This window comes from Passer montanus, unplaced genomic scaffold (genome assembly GCF_014805655.1).
Source record: "Passer montanus isolate IOZ18808 unplaced genomic scaffold, ASM1480565v1 scaffold21, whole genome shotgun sequence".
Lineage (NCBI taxonomy): Eukaryota > Metazoa > Chordata > Aves > Passeriformes > Passeridae > Passer > Passer montanus.
Window position 1 is genome coordinate 12892950 of NW_024366703.1, and position 18134 is coordinate 12911083.

The 18134-nt window shown below is 38.6% G+C and overlaps 1 protein-coding gene across 1 annotated transcript; it reads left to right on the plus strand.

Moving 5' to 3' along the window:
* The first annotated feature begins 253 nt into the window (after positions 1-253).
* ENO4 (enolase 4) lies at positions 254-18105 on the plus strand. The gene is given in 15 exon segments (XM_039709321.1): positions 254-388; positions 1549-1677; positions 2883-3073; positions 3943-4094; positions 5717-5886; positions 6091-6222; positions 7614-7679; positions 8427-8474; positions 10269-10433; positions 11697-11822; positions 14038-14233; positions 15180-15247; positions 15792-15909; positions 17706-17789; positions 17792-18105. Coding segments are annotated over 15 exon segments (1857 nt in total). The 3' UTR covers positions 17869-18105.
* The last annotated feature ends 29 nt before the right edge of the window (positions 18106-18134 follow it).

The window sequence follows — 18134 nt, forward strand, 5'->3', positions numbered from 1 at the left end:
GGAGCGCTTGGTCGGGGCGTCCCGACTCGCAAGGCGGTGACCGGGCTCTGAGGGAAGTGCGGCACCGAGGAACCCAACCGGGCCCAACCGAGCAGCTCTGCCCCCAACCCGGGGTGCTCCCTGAGGGAGCAGAGCCTCGGGAACGTGAGGCCCGGGCAGAGCGCCCTGAGGTGCCGCTGGCCCGCCCTGGGGCTGGGGGGAGCGGGGGAAGGGCCGGGCGGCTCCGTTGCCCGGCAGCGGCCGCGGCCCCGCGATGGAGGCGGACGAGCGGCGGCGGCTGCGGCGGGAGGCGGCTGAGTATTACCGAGGGCACCGTGTGCCGGAGCGGATGGAGGACGCGCTGAACGCCCTGTTCCCGCTGCACCCCGAGGATCTCTACGGGGAGCTGGTATCGCGGGGGGAAGCAGCCGGGCGGGGAGCGGAGCGGCCTCTCCTGGCCCTGCGGAGGGGCCGTGTGGGTGCCCGCCGAGCCCGTGCCCCCTCAGCCCGGGGGTGCAGCGGGGAGCTCGGCGCGGTGACACTTCCGTGGTTTGTCCCCTGGCCCGGGCAAGCATTGCCATGGCAGCTGGGTGCTGTGCCAGTATGTGTCCGCAGCAGCCGGGCCTCTCCTCTGCTGGTTGCTTGTCTCGACACAAAAACAAAGTAGTCCAGAGATGGACTGGTGTTTGTCCCTGACAAAACTGCTGCTCAGCAGGGATGACTCCCTGGCCAGCGGTGACAGGAGACTGGGTGCTGTTCACACTGCTGCTGCTGGTGAAAGGCAAATGGGCCCCACTGAAGGGTCAAGAACAGAGCAATTTTATCATTTCCTACATGGCAAAGTACTGTTGACAGTAATCATAATGAAACTTCAATTAATGGTGATAGTGGAATTGCCAATACTAGAATAGTGAGCAGCTCTTGGAAAAAAAAAAGATTTCTTGTATGGTCTTTGATGGGAGAGTGGCTGTGGAATGGAAATACTTCATTCCATCTCCCTTCTTCCATCTGTTTCCCGTCTCCAAGTGTTTTGCCATCCTCAGTGGAAGGGACTGGAACTGGTGACACCTTTCTTTGCTTTGCTTGGTAGCTGCCACGTTCCTCTTCTTCATGGCCCAAAGTGCTTTGTACTTTTCCCGTTGGGTAACCTGTGGTTTGGTGACTCTCCAATTAAATAATGAACTCTCCAGATTAAATAATGAAACTAGTAAGGAAGTATATAGAAACCTTAGGTAAAAATGCAGTCCTTTTTCTAAACCAACATTAGTGTTTATTAACTACAAACACAGACCCAAATGTATTGAGTTATGATAGTTCATCAGGTCCAGTAAAGACCATGGAAGAAGAATGAGGACTTTGCCTGCCAGAAGTCATGGTTTCCACTTTCTCACAGGGCTCAAAGCTTGCTGGAACATACAAATTGTAGATTGATTGATAGAATATGCTGGGTTGGAAGAGACCCATAATGGATTTGTTTAGTGGTGGATTTGATTCTAAGGTATTTCATGAAATAAAAGCCTCATTGCCTGGAAATTGACTTGTAATTGAGTTCTTTCTCTTTCATTTAAGGCTAACTACTTTTCTAAATTTTCAAAAGCTCCTGTAATATGCAAATTAGTTGGAAGGAAAGTTCTTGATGGAGTTGGTCAGCCAACACTAGAAGTGGAAATATACTGTACAGTTAAAAACTGTGAGAAGGTATGAGCTGCTTCTTCTTGTTTTATTTATTTTACTAGGACAATATGTATCTGAGAGTGGTACTATTCTTCTCACATCCCAAGGAATGATTTATTTTCCATCTTTAGGACAAGACATAAATCCCAGCTGAGTGTTATAACTTGGAAAAAAAAGGTGTAGTGAAAAGTTAGTGACAGCAGCTATGAAAGCTTTATTTTCCAGGAATTAGACAATGTTTTGTGAGTGAGATCTGATAGTGTATCTCTGTATGTTAATTTTTTTTCTATCTTAATGATCATGTAGGTTTTCCTTACACCCCATACTAACCTTACATGTTCACTGTCATTTCACCTTTTTCTTTAATTTTCAGAACTTTATATTTCTCTTTGTGTGACACTTTCAGAAAAATACAGTACAGATGAAACACAGTATAGATGGAGGCACTTCTTTTACACTGAGCTAATAGGTTGATGTGGGTGACAGTAAAGTCAAACATACCCATTTAGCACCTGCAGTGCAGAATTGATGGCTCATCTCTTCCCCAACCTGAAATATTCAAACTACATCTTTGCAGCTCTAGCCATTGTGGAGTAATTATTTCTACTTTCCCTCAGTTGAACTCTGGTTCACTTAATTCTTGAATTACATGTAACCTCATAGATATTCACAGGATATAAAGTTAATACTGTTAATGCAGGCAACTGTGGGAAATTTGTAAATTATGTCTTCCTTTAAGTGAATTTTATTAATATCATTTGTTGTTCATCAGTACAGAAAGATAGGTTTGAATTATCTAAGTAAAACAAAAGTAATTGATCATGAGGGATGGCATTAAGCAGGAATGCTGATGAATCATGGTACCACAGGCTACCAACAGCTGCTGTAAAAGGTGTCCTAATGACTGTATGGTCCTTAAAATAACTCCATTCTGTTCTGATAGCATAAGGCAGATCTGTCAGAGGGGTTTTGCCAATGTAGTTGTAATTTTAGGTCAAAAAGCTTGAATAATGTCTGTAATTACTAAAGTATAAGAGCCTAAAAAAAGGATGAGAAAAGGTAAGTGGAGCAAATAGATTTGGAGATATGTACTTGTAGAGTTGTTAAGGACATACCTCTTAGTCTTTCAAATGACATTTCCACATTAGGAATTAAATAGTGTTTTAACCCTTTTACATTGTTTTGGTGGGGTTTTTGTTGTTTGTTTTTGTTTTTCTTTTTTTTTCCAGAGGATTTGTTCCACTGTTATGGCTACTCATTCTCAAATACCTGAAAATGTTTTACCTGAAACAATTGAAGCTGATGAGAAAGAAAGAAATGACTCTGTTCATACTGCTGTGGAATGGGTCAGTGAATCACTGAACACAATGTTAAGGGACTTAGACCCTACTGACCAGTGTCAAGCTGATAAGATTCTTGGGTAGGTCTTGCATATTATGAAAATAATGAATTTGAAATATTTGAAATATTCACCATTTATTTACATTGTAATGAAAGACATGTAGAATATTCAATATTTTCTGCTTTTTAAAAAATATTTTCAGGATACAAGGTCTGTCTCAGACCCATTTCACCACATTATTGCCTGCTTTTCATAATTATGATGTAAAAAGCATGCTGTTTTGAGCTGCAACACTGAACACAGGCTGTAGCAAACAGACCTAATTGCCTTCCATGTGGACTAGATTTGGGAAAACCTTGATAAAGGGAATAAGGACTCAGTTGGAAAGTGAGTCTAAATAAGATTTTAATGCATTGTTTACACTACTTTATATATCTCACATACTCAGTTTGCCTGAGTTGGCTTTCTGTGACCCGTGGGTGAAGATTTCACTTGATGCATGTAATTGAAATTCAGCCACCTCTGAGTTTGCAGCCACACAATAGCCAGTGTACAACTCACCTACTGTCTTAACCTAGGCCAGGCTGATGGATGTCATGAGGTTATGACAGGATCTGTTACTACCCATGCAGAGGAAATAAATCCTTCATGCTCAAACTGTCTGCTCAGAGCTGACTTTCAAACCAGAGTGATTTATGAATCTTGTACCAAGGTTTGAGATCATTGTGGTCCTTTTTGTTTAATCAGTGATGCAGATGACTGCCAAAAAAGAATGATATGATAAATTTATGGACTTCTCCAGCTTCACACAGGGAATCTATGGCAGTAGCTCAAACACAAGCACTTAACCTACCTCCTAGCATGTTCTTTAGCCTGCATCACATCTGCCTGTATGTCACATGTCTAACAAAATTTTGACCCAGTAATTTTTATGCATCCTCCCTCAGTGAATACTTTGCAAACAAGGAAGAAGAAAGAAAGGAAATTGAAAGGCAAGAAAAAGAAAAACAAGAGCAAGAAGAAGCAGCAAAAGTCACTACTTCCCCTGCTTCGTGCCGTTCAGCCTCAACACCTAAGCAAAAAAAGGGACGAAAATCAGGTTTTACTTTATTTCATTTTAATATTTTCTTCAATACAGATATTGAAAAAGATCCTAAACAACACCCTGTCTCATGTTCAGAGGGTTTGGTTACTCTCTCCTGACCTTTTTGATCACAGCAGTTTCTGCAGTAAAATGAGGGAGGGGAAAATACACTTTCCTCATCACTCACATGCATTGGTTGAACAGTTTCTGCCTTTGTTTTACTGTTGGTTTAGACAGGAGGTTATTATTCTTCAGAGTGAGGAATAAGAATGGAGGAGGATGCAAATGAAGAATGAAAATGATAAGGAAAGAAAAGGAAATCACAGATCTGAGTAGTAAAAAGGAAATAGAATTAAGATAGAAGCTGAAAACAATTGAAAGAGGAAGGAAAGTTTCCTTCTAACACTGAGAAAATGAGAAAATAGAGAGGAAAGTAAAGGAGAATGAAAGAAGAGTGTGAGATGGGAGTGAGGGGTAGTATAGAGTAAAAGGAAGTAAGCAAACATCCTACTAGAGGAAAAAGGAAAAATTGGTGTAAGGGTAGAAAAACAAGGTAAGAATACACAGCCAAAACCAAACAACCCAAAGTAAAAACCACCATATGTTATCTCCATCTATACATTAAACTCGGACAAAAAAGGGTTGTTGTCATTTGTTGGAAGGGCAGAAAATTTTGGCAAATTATTATTTCTTATCAGTTTAGTTGCAACTGTCATATGCTGTCAGTAAAATGCCTCCACTTCACATATTGGATGTGTGCACAGTAAGTTCACCTTTCACCTGAAATTTAACTTCTGCAGTTGTCAGGTCTATCCAGATATCATCGTGGTCTATTTGACATTTGAGTCAAGCTTCTGCTGGTACATCTATTATGTGTTTTCACTAATTGTGGCATTGACTGTTAGACTCAGTGCCTGACTATTTGGAGCCAGTGTCAACCAGTCCCCAATGCACTGGTTCTTGGGAATCAGATCCCTTACTGCAGCTTCAGCAGGTGCTCCCTCTAAGTGCTCATGTAAGCCCTATAGACAATAAATATGGTAGTGGGAACTGTTTGGTATAAAGCATTTGGAACAAATGTATTGTATCTGAAAGGGAAATAAATTCTTATGAAAAATTTAATGTGTAATATTTAAAAGACTTGTTTTCTCTTTGGGAATTCCAATTGTGATAGGCCTGATTTTTTTCTCACAGTCATTACTAGAAGAAATCAAGTGTTTGTGCTCCCAATCAGGTTATAATGTAATCTGCCATTTTTTATGCAAAATCTGAGCATTTAAGGAGCACAATAAAGAAGACTGATAGCATGCTTTGGAAAGGAACATGAAAAATGCTTTAATGTTGTTGGATTCAAACACAGATAAATAAAAATACATATTTCAGTGGCTGAAATATCTCCAAAAGAAAAAGACCTGAAATACATTTGAAACCAGAGTGAGGACAGGTACTCTTCTTACTTGTAAGGTCATTCCATATAAAACAGCTGACAAAATTAAGTTTTAAAAAAATAAATTATTAGTTTTTAGTGCATTGAGTACGCACTGAAATGACAGTACCATATTTACTGTCATAACTTTGAGCCACAATCATACATTTAGAACCAAGAAAATGTTTAGCTACTGCTCTCTGTGTAGCAGGAAAGAAGGTGTCAGATGGAGGGAATACCATCCCAGCTGCAGAACCTGCTGAGCCCGTGCTGTGTGGCAGCTTGGCCATTGGGGGAGCATCACTTGCCGTAGCAAAGGCTGGGGCCACCATTAGCTGTGTGCCACTGTACTTACACACTGCACTGCTGAAACACAGCCAGGTACGTGGGGCTTTGGCCATTTGGTTTATTTCATTCTAGTTACCATAACTATTGCAGCCAGTGGTATTAAATTTGCCTCACAGAATATATCCTTAACACCACTGCCTGTGTTTGCAGTTTTTGAATGTTGTACCATAACTAAAATATATAAGAAATTATTCTGATTTTTACATTTTTATTTTCACCTGGCACTCCCAATTGCAGGAGTCACCTAAAGAAATTACTCTACCACTCCCGATGATTACTGTGTTGAACTGTGAAAAAAATTCACCTACAAAACTGAAATTAGTCAAAGAAGTTATGCTTATACCACCAGCTGAGTTACCACTCCAGCAGGTAGTGTTTCCTTTTTTAATAAATGTATTCTACAGACATCATACTAAGTACATATATACATAAGTATATAGGTCTTTTCAATATAGTCCTTACAAACTATATTTTTCATTTTTTGTTAGCTTACAAAGCCAAAGTTTTAACAGATGTTGGTGAAGAATTCTAACACTAATAACATTAAACTAAGTAAAAAGATGTTTTAAAGAAGAACCATGAAGATTTAAGTTAAAAATGGATGTTTGTATAGAGGAAAAATCAGTGCATTGAAGATGTCAAGGAATTGTGTCACACAATAATAGTTTTTGCATTAGTAGATTATAATAACCAGTTGTTTGATCTAGCATACAAAACAACCCATAACAATTTCACAGAAAAGCATGAAATATTTGGGAATAAGTTGCTTTAAAATGAAATTGTGACACTAGAAGGGAATACAAAGAGCAAGAAGGATGGGTGAGACAGATGGGATCAGCCCTGTCTCTTTTTGTTTAGCCCTGTGTTGCATTAAAGAATGTATCTGCACAAGATGCCTCCATTAGGGCTGTGATTTCTACTTTGTGTGCTGCTGACCTGAACAAATAGCTGAGCTCGATTCTCTTTCTTTTTGCTTTTCCTTTAACTTTTCTGGATTGTCCCCCAGAGCTGTTAACAAGGTCCCTAATTCTGCCCCATTCAAAGCCAGGATGCCTCCCAGTGCCCATGGGAGAGGAGGGAGGAGTTTGCTGCAGTGCAGAACTCGAAGCTGTTTGTCCTGTGTTGTTGCCAGCTGTGACTGACTTCTGCCCCCTAAAGTATTCCTTTACTGGCACAGTTTGAGAAAATCTGAAATGTCCTTTACTAAGTTCACACTAATAACATTTACTAGCTCAGCTGAAAAGGAAAAGGAGCCTTGCATTAAAAGCAATGAATTCATTTAATTGGAGTGTTTCCCAGTGTTTAAAATCAAGACAGTGATTTTTTTCTTTTCCCCTGCTTCTTGGAACTCTTCTGAAGGTAAATGCACTCAGTCTTGTCAGAGTTTAGGAAGTTTTAGGCAGAGTCCCAATTGGGAACAGGGATCATCACCTTCCCACTTCTCAGATATAAATACAGACCCAGATCTTTTTACTTGTTAGATATCTGAAGGGCTACCTTTGGGGAGGAGACTGCTTTCCTTGACATCCCATAATCAAATATTCCTGCTCATTCCACTGCTACTAACCCTTTATCCTTGGACATGACTGCATTTTGTGGAAGGAGAGTTTGTGTTAAGGAATCTGTAATGGTTTGGGCTTTTTTGAAGACTTTATATTAAAATTTTCATTTAGATTAAGTGTTCTCTCTTGTGATTTAAGCTGCTAAAATGAATTAATATAACTTTTTTTTTTTTGAAGATTACTGTTGTTTAATTTCAGGGCATAGAAAGAGTTCTGGAAATTCAGAAAGAAATTACAAGAAAGTTGGAGTCTCCAGCCAAAACGGTACAATAAAAAATGAGTTCCTACAGTGAGATGTACTTCATTTGATCTTTTACTACCTTTGTCCTTTCAAACATCCACATGGAACACTTAGCCTCCTACAGGCTTATGACACAGAATAGAGGATGTGTTTCTCTGACAGATGGATAAAACATTGGCCATTTGGTGATACTAAACAAAAAATGTAGAACAAATCATTGTTCTAAGCATAGGGCTTTCTGTTTACCTGAAGAAATATACTGGGAGTGAATGGTATCAGAGGGCATGTACAATATATATTCTGACCTTCCTACACCTCTCACACAGAACATATTTTATTCCAGGTACTATCACTGTACAGTAAATCAGTCTCAGTGTGTGCATGTGCTTTTTGGAAAGCAGTGTTGTGTTTCTCCAAGTACAGAGTCTAGATTCTCATTTTGGAGATCCCCTGTATTTTTGATGGGCTGGGTGAGAATATCTTGAAAAACAAATGATGGTTGGACAGATGTCCACATAGAAATAAACATTTTAAATTAGTAACCACCACAAAAGTAAACTATTAAACTACTAAATAAAGCTATTTCCTAACTGAAATATTTGATCTCTTTTGATGAAAATCCAGTCAACTTTTCTTTTCTTTTCTTTTCTTTTCTTTTCTTTTCTTTTCTTTTCTTTTCTTTTCTTTTCTTTTCTTTTCTTTTCTTTTCTTTTCTTTTTCTCTTTGTATTTTTCCATGGGATTGATTTCTATCTTCTTTCACTCCAACAGCCTGGTTCACGAGCAGACAGTAGGAAAGGAAAAGCACAAAAAGCCCTGGTAAGAAAAGAGATTTTAACTCTAAGCCTTCAACAAGGTATTAGCAGCAGGGAACTTAAAATGTTCTTAAGAAAGGAAGCATTAATCTACATCACCATTTTGGAACGGTCAAGGCTAGACTTAAATATTCCAAATGCTCATATTTTACATAATAATTTAAATTTTTCTGACTATACCTTCCCTTTGGGGGCAGTAGATGAAATAGGGGGAAATTTCTGAGATCTGATAATTTTTCTCAGATAGAAATCCTGGTAATTTATCCAAATGAGCATTTTGCAGGCATGTAGAACCAGCAGAGAACTTCTCATGTAGACCACAAAACTGTTACCAGTAAGATTTGTGGATTGTGCTGTTTCCCAACCCTGGGACCATCACTCCCCTCTTTATCCTGCTGCATCCAGTGCCCAGGTCCAGTCTGAGGTTAGAGATAATGGCAGATACAAACCAGAAGCTAAAGGGCAGCACTCACAGTATTGCACAGGACATTATTTTATATGGCTCAAATGATCTTTTTTATCCCTTCAAAACTGGTAGTTTGTTGATGAGTTTTCCAAATAGTAGCATGGAAATGCCATGCAGGTTTTGCTCTTCATTCTAAGATGATTTAAATATTATCAGGTGAGAATCATTACTGTTGTGAAGTATAAAAAAAAAGGATGAAGAAAAGCTTTTCTATTTTATTGTTGCTAAAACAACAAAAACTCATCATCAAGAAGATGCTGGCCAGTGTTTTCCTGGTGGGTAGTTTCCATATCAGTACTACAATATGTACTGCAATCATAAGGTAGAATATTTCTGTAAAATATACACAAGGAAACAATGCATTAGATTCTCTGAAAAAAAATTCCATTTATTTCAGTAGGAGAAAACTAAAGGAGAGAGTAGTGAAACTGAATTAAAAATTGATAAAGGCACCATGTTAGTTTGAATTTTTTTTTGTAAAGGGGAAAAAAGGAGAAATTACAAAGTAGGCAGTGAAGAAGAACTTATTTGGTTAAGGAAGTAAAAACTAAACAGAACAAAATGTTTATATACACAATGCTTTTAATAGAATGTAACAAGACATCTTGAAAACCACATGAAACTGCAGATTTAATCTCTATCTGAGGTGCAGGAAGACTGCAGCATTTCTTTACTGTCTGTTGCTGCATCTTTATAATCCAAAATTCCCAGACTTTAAAGTTAAAAATCATTGTTTGGAAAACCTACAGAAAAACTGACGACAGAAGGAAATACATGAAATATTTGGTCAATACTTGCAAATGTGGCTGATGTCCAGCAATACTGTCCCTGAAGCAGAAAACTGTGTGCAGCTGGGCTGGAGGTGCTTCTCCTTTGTGAAATTTGTTCCTTCTAGAAGTCTTGGGAGATTCTTGAGTTTCTTGAACACTCCCCAGAGTCATTATCAATGCTGTAGTTGAGGATTAATGAGAAAACGCTATTTAAAAGTGGAAGATATGTTTTTGTGGCAGAGGGTTGGTCCATAGCACCACAGCATTTATGGCAACCCTGTGGTTGCTAAGAGTGCCTTTATATAATTTTTTAAACCAGTGCTAGCCATACAAGACTGAGATCATGACTAGACATATTTCCAAGGACTATTGCTCTCTGCTCATTAGCACTTGATAATCCCTCTTTCCTAGAAAATTGTCCTTAAAGCTGCTAAGGAGATTTGTGAGAACAAATCTATAATTTGATGACTAAATGCAGACTGAAATGACAATGAAAAAAAGCCCATAAATATGTATAATACATATGTGTGTAAATAAAGTGATTATTTTGTTTTGCTTTCAGCCACCACCCTTAAGAATATCACACTTAGGCTGCATGACAACAGGATATGATAGTCTGGAACAACTGGTACTCCAAATGCAAACAGCTTGCAACAGTTTAGGTCTGGAGCTGGGAAAAGACATGTACTTAGCAATAAATTGTGCTGCTCATGAATTAATGGATTATGTAAGTTATTCTTCAATTTTTATTTTCTTGGGGTTTAAAATAAATGTGACTGTTTGTTAACATTATTATTATGCTGTAGAATTACCTACAAGCTCCTAACTCCCCTTTTTTAAGGTAGCAATCAAGCAAACAGAAGGAATTATCTCTGCATTTATAAATACTGGCTGAATTTGCTTGTTTTTCCATTATATTAAGATACATCTCTTGTTTTCTTCAAACTGTCTTAACATTTGATTGTATTTCTTCTATGGTATATTTATACACAAATTAGTGCCCATCTCATTGTGCATCAACATTAATTTTTTAATATCAGTTTTTTAATGTTTTTATTTGACAAAATATATTTATCGCCTGACAAAGTCGTATAGTTCTTGCCTCTTATTCCAAGATCAATCAGGTTTTTCTCTAAGCAGAAAAAGGAACTTCCAATTCCATTTGGTACCTCATGAGCTTTTTTGTGTTTGGGTGTTCTGTAGTGCCAAAGCTTCCATTTACCAATATCTTCTGTGGAAGCAGTTGCTCTCCTGGCTGTGATATCTGTGTCCTGTACCAGAATGTGCAAAATCTCAATCATTGAATTACCAGCAATGCTGTAACTTTCTCTTATTGAACTGTCAAAGCCACTAAAGCAGTGGATGTCCTGGCACAGTTTTACAGTGTGCCCTTAAAATTCCTCCCAGGCTGCAGTTTGTGCTTCCCAGAATGATGAGATTGGTTTTCAACTAGTTTTTTGTTTTGGGGGGTTTTTTTGTTGGTTTTTTTTGTTTTTTTGTTTTTTGGTTTTTTTTTGAAAGGGGAAAGAAGCAGGGAAAGGCAGTATCTTGGTTTTAAGCACTGAGGGTGCACTCCTTGCCCCAGCAATATTTTCTTCATGAAAATGAGGAGAAAAAAATAACTTTTTTTTTAAAGAGAAAAATGAGATTTTTTTAACACAAGATTCAATAAAAATATCAAATATTGCTAACTTCATGCTGCAATTATGTCAAACTGGCAGCATTGCCTGGAAAATGCTGAAATAGATCTCTCTTCCTTTGGCAGTGGCATTGTTGAGAGCCTTTGGCATGAGCCCACTGGAGCCCACGGTGTCATTTTAGGCAGAGTTTTCTTTAACAATATTTGCTGACAACTCAGACACAGGGTGAGGCAGATGAGTGAATGCCTCCTGATTGAAGCACACACAGCCCCTGCCTTCACAGAGATGGGGACACTGCTTTTCAGGGCCCTGCTTTACTTATCTCTCATGCTTTTTACTTTGCTTTCTAGGGTAAAGAAAAATATGAAATACTCACTGGAACATTCAAAAGTCCTGATGAAATGGTTGCCATGTATGTGGAAATGATTAAAAATTTTCCTTTTATTATTGCATTAATAGATCCTTTAAGAAAAGAGGTAAGATACCACAGTGCAGTCCTTTAAAAACTGGTGGTACTGTTCAGTGGCATATCACTGACCTTTTCTCATTTTTACTAAACATGTAAAATACAAAGCTTCTGATTTTCAAGTTTTTAAGCACAAAAATATCACTAGAAAATGCCTCTAACAATTTCTTTGAATATATTTTATTGGCAATATCCAAATTTTTCAGTATTTTTTACATAATTTCTGATGGAAAATCCTGGCATTAACAGAATACAGTCAGTACACATACCTGAAAGAATTACAAGAATTTGCTTTTTTAAATCTGATTCTACTTGCTAAACCACTGTTATTTTGATTACATTTTCCTCTTTATGTACACTATTCAAATTATAAGGTGAAATTGTAAAATTCAAGTGTATTACAAAAATGGATGTGTAACATTGAGTTATATTAGGCTGGAGGAGCAAACATTTGAGCATTGTTGTATATTCAGCCCAAAAAACATCAGAATATGTTATTGCTGCAGTTCTTTGTGATGGATATTTATAACCAAAGTCCTGTCACTGGCACCATTGCTCTGCAGAATTTTTCAAGTGGGAGTAAGACACCTCTGTGATCAAAGTTAGAAGAGTTAATTAGTGTGGCAAATCAACTACAACAATAAAGCACAATAATATTAAGCATTTTATCCACCTGTAGATGGATAAAAGATATTGTATAATCTTAATTATTCACATTTATACGTGAGGTTAAATTTCCATTTGTTAAAAAAAAGAATGAAAACTTAATTGCTGCAGAACCTACAGTTGTAGATTGAGATTCTGCAGTTGCACAACGTAATACAAAATTTGCTCTTGGTGTCAAATTTCACTTTATCTTCTTAAAAATGAATACAGGGAGTTCATTTTCATGAAGAAAACACAAAGACTGATTGAGGGGAGGAGCAAAGTGATGCTGGCTCTGTGAATCTGCCCAGTGCCTGAAACAATAATTCTAAAACTGATGAACTGCAAAATCCATCTGATTTTGTCTTTAACTGGAACTTTAAAAGTTCATTTTTTGAATAGCTGTGTTTGTATTACCTCACTCTGGTTAGCCTTGCCTCCCTGTGTTGTTTCAGTCTGACTCCCTGAATTACCACATTCCAAAACACCAGGTCATTCCCCACTCCTGCCAGGGCTGCAAACTTCCTTGAGAATTCTTATGAAGGAAAATGTGTGCAAGATGAGATCAGCAGGAGAATTACAGCACAAGTGAAGGGCAGTTGGGAACAGAGTGAAGGGAAATGCCTCTCCTCCTCCTCCCAAATCTCCAAGGTTTACCCATGCCACATCTTGCCCCTGATAATTAGATCCTTGAGGATTAGTTCTGGTACCAATTCAATAATTCCTTGCCACACACCAGACCACTTTGGTGTTAAAATTTAAACATTTGTTCAAGTGTCAAAAACTTCATTTTCTCTTATGCACAGGCTTGAAATCCATACAGGAATGGCACCTGATGTTGATTGCAAGTACATAAGTATAAAAAACTGATCCACAGACCAAGAATGGCAGAATTATGAAATAGAGATGTTTTTAATGTGAGAACTTTGCATTCTGTGGATACAAAGCAAGCAAATTAATTTGTAAATGTCTTCTTTCAAATTCTTTATATATCCTTGTCCTTTATTTAGCCTGGACCATGTAGCATGTGGACAATGCATTAAAAAAAAAAAAGAAACAAAGACCCTGAAAAATGGAGCTTTGCAAGAAAAGAGAGCATTGTATTCTTCTGTTCCCTATGGGTCCTGCCATTGAGTCTATGTCTCCTGTTCATTATTTTATGTTCAAACAACTATGACACTTGAAATATTAACACAAAAGTGAGTCATTTGAATAAAACAATAAAAAATTATTTTATGTTCCATCAAGTTGAAATAAATTTCAGTAGGGAAATCAAAATAGCAGACCCCTACACTAAATTTAATTTAAATCTTTTATTTATATTTTGTGCAAATAGTGTTGATTAATTTCAGATTGAAATTTATGTTTTTTAGCAAAATCCTAAAACCCAAGGAAAATCCAAGTGGTATGTTTTTCTTAGGCAGACAGATTTAAAATACAGTATAAAATGTAGTATGTTTATATGAAGGGCATATTTAGTATTAAACCCAAATTATTATTTAATTTTTACCTCCTCAGTTAGAGTTTTCATTCAGTTTAGTATTTTAAACTCCATTTGTTTGCTCAATTTGTTTGTGCAGGACAAAGAACAGTGGAGTAGGATCTGTTGTGCCCTTGGTTCCAAATGCTTCCTGATTGCTGAAGATGCTGCCACGCAAATTTCCAAACTCAAAAGCGACCAAAACATAAACATAGCAATGTGCAGTGGTGTTGTCCTAAAGTACATTAACCAAACAAAAGTGTCAGACCTCATAGAACTGACTGGAATTCTGGATGGTGAGTAGAGGGGGGAAAGGCTGAAACCAAACCCTCCAAGCCACACCTGTAAATATTTCATGTTTTCATTTAATTATTCTAATTAAATGCATTCTGATTTAGAAGGCGCTTGTCAGAAGAAACCGAAATTCAAGTTTTGATTCAGAAATCCCTGTCAAGGGGCTTAAAACAGCAATCAAGGTTTCAGCTACTGTCAGTTAATACACTGTGAATGTTTTGAACGTGGGTGCCCTTTGACACTGCAGCTAAGTGTCACACAGTTAGATATCAGAATTAAAGAAAATAAGAGAGATGTGATCAATTCATCTTAATTTTGAATAATTTAAGCATTAATAATTAAAAAATTCAGACACATGTAAACTGTTTAAAAATGCATTTAGGTAGATTGTTGACTACCTATTATTGAGCCTTGGTGGTAAGTATTAAGAACCTGTGCAGCTTCATATGTAAGATTTCTCTTTCTATCAGATTTTCTTTATTCATTTTTATACCTAATGAATAGATGGACAAATTTAATATAGCTTAGTTTTTTTTCTTCTTCCTTAAAAACACCCAGAATTGCTGTATCTAAGTGAGTAAATAGCAACTGAAAGATTCCATTCAGTCAGGATGGTAAATTCTTTTCTGAATAGAAGAAAAATAATTACTATAGTGAGGAACACATTTAAAATACATAGCACAGCCTGATCAGACAGATCAGTGAGAGGCAGAGACCAGGACAGGATGCTAAACGTTCCCGTATCCATCTGAAAATAAAACAGAATGCTAATGCAGCAAATAGCAAGTATAGCAATACAGTTTACATTTTTATCAGGTGGGGTTTACTCCTGTTTGTATTTAAGCTTGGATAGCCCAAGGGTAAAAAAAGAATGAGAAGTCCAAACAATTTCTGTGTCAAATATATAAAATATACTCTAATGAAGGTGTTCCCTCCTGTTATGTACAGGTCAAAGACATATCACCATATTAGGAAGTCCAGACAGAGAATCTTCAGATGAGAGCCTCGTGGATCTGGTAAGTATTGAAAGCTGTTCAATTGCAGAATTGCAAAAATACTGCTTTTAACATGTACTGTTTTTTAAGGAGAAAGCCTTTTTGTGCTTGAGAAAGAAACAACATTTTACAAAATGGGCTTTTTCTAGGGGGTTGGGTTTTTTTCTCCCACAGAGAGTGGTTATTCTTTTGAGTTTAAAGAGAGCACACAGGAAATTTGCCAAAGCAGGGAGTATATTCAAAAGTGTGTATGATCCATTTGCTTGCATTAGTTTACAAAAAACCTGTGAGTTACTTACAACATTCCTGCGTAGTAACAACATTTTAAGCAAATATCCTTAACACTACTATATTTAATCTTTTGCAAATAAATTTTCCCTTTCATACGCCAGCGAAAATTACTGTTTGCATCCGGCAAATCTTTCACGGAGAGGTTTTATTTCCCCGTTTTCCTCTGCGGAGAGACGAGGGTGTTCAGTTTGGCTTGGGATACGGCGCTGAATTTTTGGGAATGACTTCCCTTGGCCGAGCGGGGAGTTTCACCGCGGGCCGTGTCTCGTTGCAGGCTGTGGGCCTGGGTGCCAGGTTCCTCAAGCTGGGAGGTCTGTCCCGCGGAGAAAGGGTGGCCAAATACAACCGGCTGCTGGCCATAGAGGAGGAGCTGGCCGCGAATGGAGCGCTGCGTACGAGCTTCTTTCTTACTTTGTTTTCAGCCTGCCATGAATACGGGCACAAAGATTGGAGGGAGAATGATTGAAACTGCACCCCAGGAGGGAAGCGGAATCAAAAGGCTATAAATAAGGGCTGACAAAAAAAGCCTAGGATAGCACTTGCCACAATGTATATTGTTGTCCTAATGGATTATCTGTTTACTGAATGTTAAAATAGACCCCTTCTTGAGGAGTAGCCTACATTAAGCTTTTTTTCCCCCAGAATTAATTGGTTGGAGTCTTGAAGCCCACGGTGCAAAAGGAACAAAACAAAAACCCGTGCATATAATGTGTCGAAAAGCTGCCAAAATGGAATTTTAGGCCAAATACCCCACCTCCCTCGAGGCCCGAAACATATATTGCTAACAAAACTTCATTTCACAACCCTCTTTTGTATGTTACATTTCCAGCAAAATGTGTTTGGAAAGCTACAATTGCGTGGGTAATCCTTAAATAAAACGCAAGAAAACCCCAAGCTGACGATGCACATTCAGCCTTAGCCACTTGTATGCATCTGCCTGCCTGTTTCAGGATCTGCATCTTCTTTTTACACTGTACCAAGGCACTGTTAAATGCTTAACAGTTCATTAGAGCCACTTCTCACTTGCTCAGGTATCAATCAAGCCAGAATAAAGACGTGCAGTCCAAAGGGGAGGCACAGAGACAAGGAGAGGAAGAAAGGAAGGAAAGGGTTTGCAGGAATTGTATTATGCCTAAGAAAAGGAAACACGAAACAGAATTAAGTCATTTTACCCTCCTGTTTGTAATAATTTCCAGTGTTCTACACATAGGGTAGCAGCACTTGACATGCACACTGTAGAACAAAGTTTTTAGTTGAAATTCTTTTAAAATTGAAAATATGTTGAGCTTTTTGAAATCTCCCTCTTGCTCGTAAATAACCATTGTAAAAAACCAGAAACATAGAAATTTAATTTTTTGCTAATAGTTTCACAGAATGCACATTTCAAAAATAAGATAATTCTAGAACTACGAATTTTAACTGCCTCAGCAGTATCAATATATTGCCTCCTCAAACCAAACCTTAGTATGGTCTAAGCAAAGGCTCTCGAGTCTGACAAACATTTAGACCTATATCTGATGAAATGAGACAGCAGCAATCCCCGACACCGTTAATCGCTTGGCAGAAATAAGATCCAGTGGCTAAATCAACAGCGGGGCAGTGCTGGGAGCAGGTCCGAGCTGCACACCAAGCTCCTCCTTTGCTGGGCTGGGAATGCCCAGGAGAGCCCCAGCCAGGGCCTCAGGGCTGCGAGGTGACACTGCTCCATCAGGAGTCCCCGGCAGTGTGAGGAGCAGCTCCGGGCTCAGGAGCATCCAACCCGGCTCTGCCATCGCCTGGCCCCTCTGCTGGTGTTGGGAGCAGCCCCGGAGCAGGGGGAGAGCTGGGAGCTGCTGGTGGCAGTAACTGAGCTGCCAGTTGTGGGATCGGCACTGGGACAGGGGCTTATGGGCAGAGTCCATATGGGAACCTGGCAAGAGCACCAGTGCAGGGGGAAAGCAGAAGGCAGCAAGGTGAGGTATCAGTGAAGAAAGGAATGCAGCAAAAACCCCAGCTCAGGCTGCACTGCACCATGTCCTGGTCCTGTAATCAGTGTTCTTCCTTTCTAAGGAAGGACCAGACTTTTAAAGGTGTGTCCAGTCTTGTAAGCATCATGTGGCATTTTCAAAACATCTGTGTGCACCAGAGAACATTACAACAAACCCCATTATAACAAATATGAGCTGCTTTTTTTTTTCTTCTATTTCAGGTAAAGCAAAATTTGAATTTGTTGATTTTGCTGAAGAGTCACAGCCAGGACAACCTCCTGATGTGCTTCCTGTCCCAAAGCAGGATTAGAGCTGCCTCCACAGCCAGCCCTGCAGATTCACAGCCTGCCTGCTCACCTCCCAGAGAACACCACACTAACCTAGGCTGTCAACATTAACTTTGGGATAAAATTCTAAGGAAAAACATTTTACTAAGAAACTCACATATTAACTATTCCTAAATCCATTTATTTTCGAGCAGTTGAGCCAAATATCTCTAAGAATTTCAAATACTGGCTTCTCTTTTCCCAGGGACCATTGCCTTCAGCTGAAACCAAATTAACTGAGCAGTGACTATAGTCTGAAAATACCACAAAATTGTGTGCTGCATTTACAAATTGCCAATACAAATACTGCTGTGTTAAGTCCAA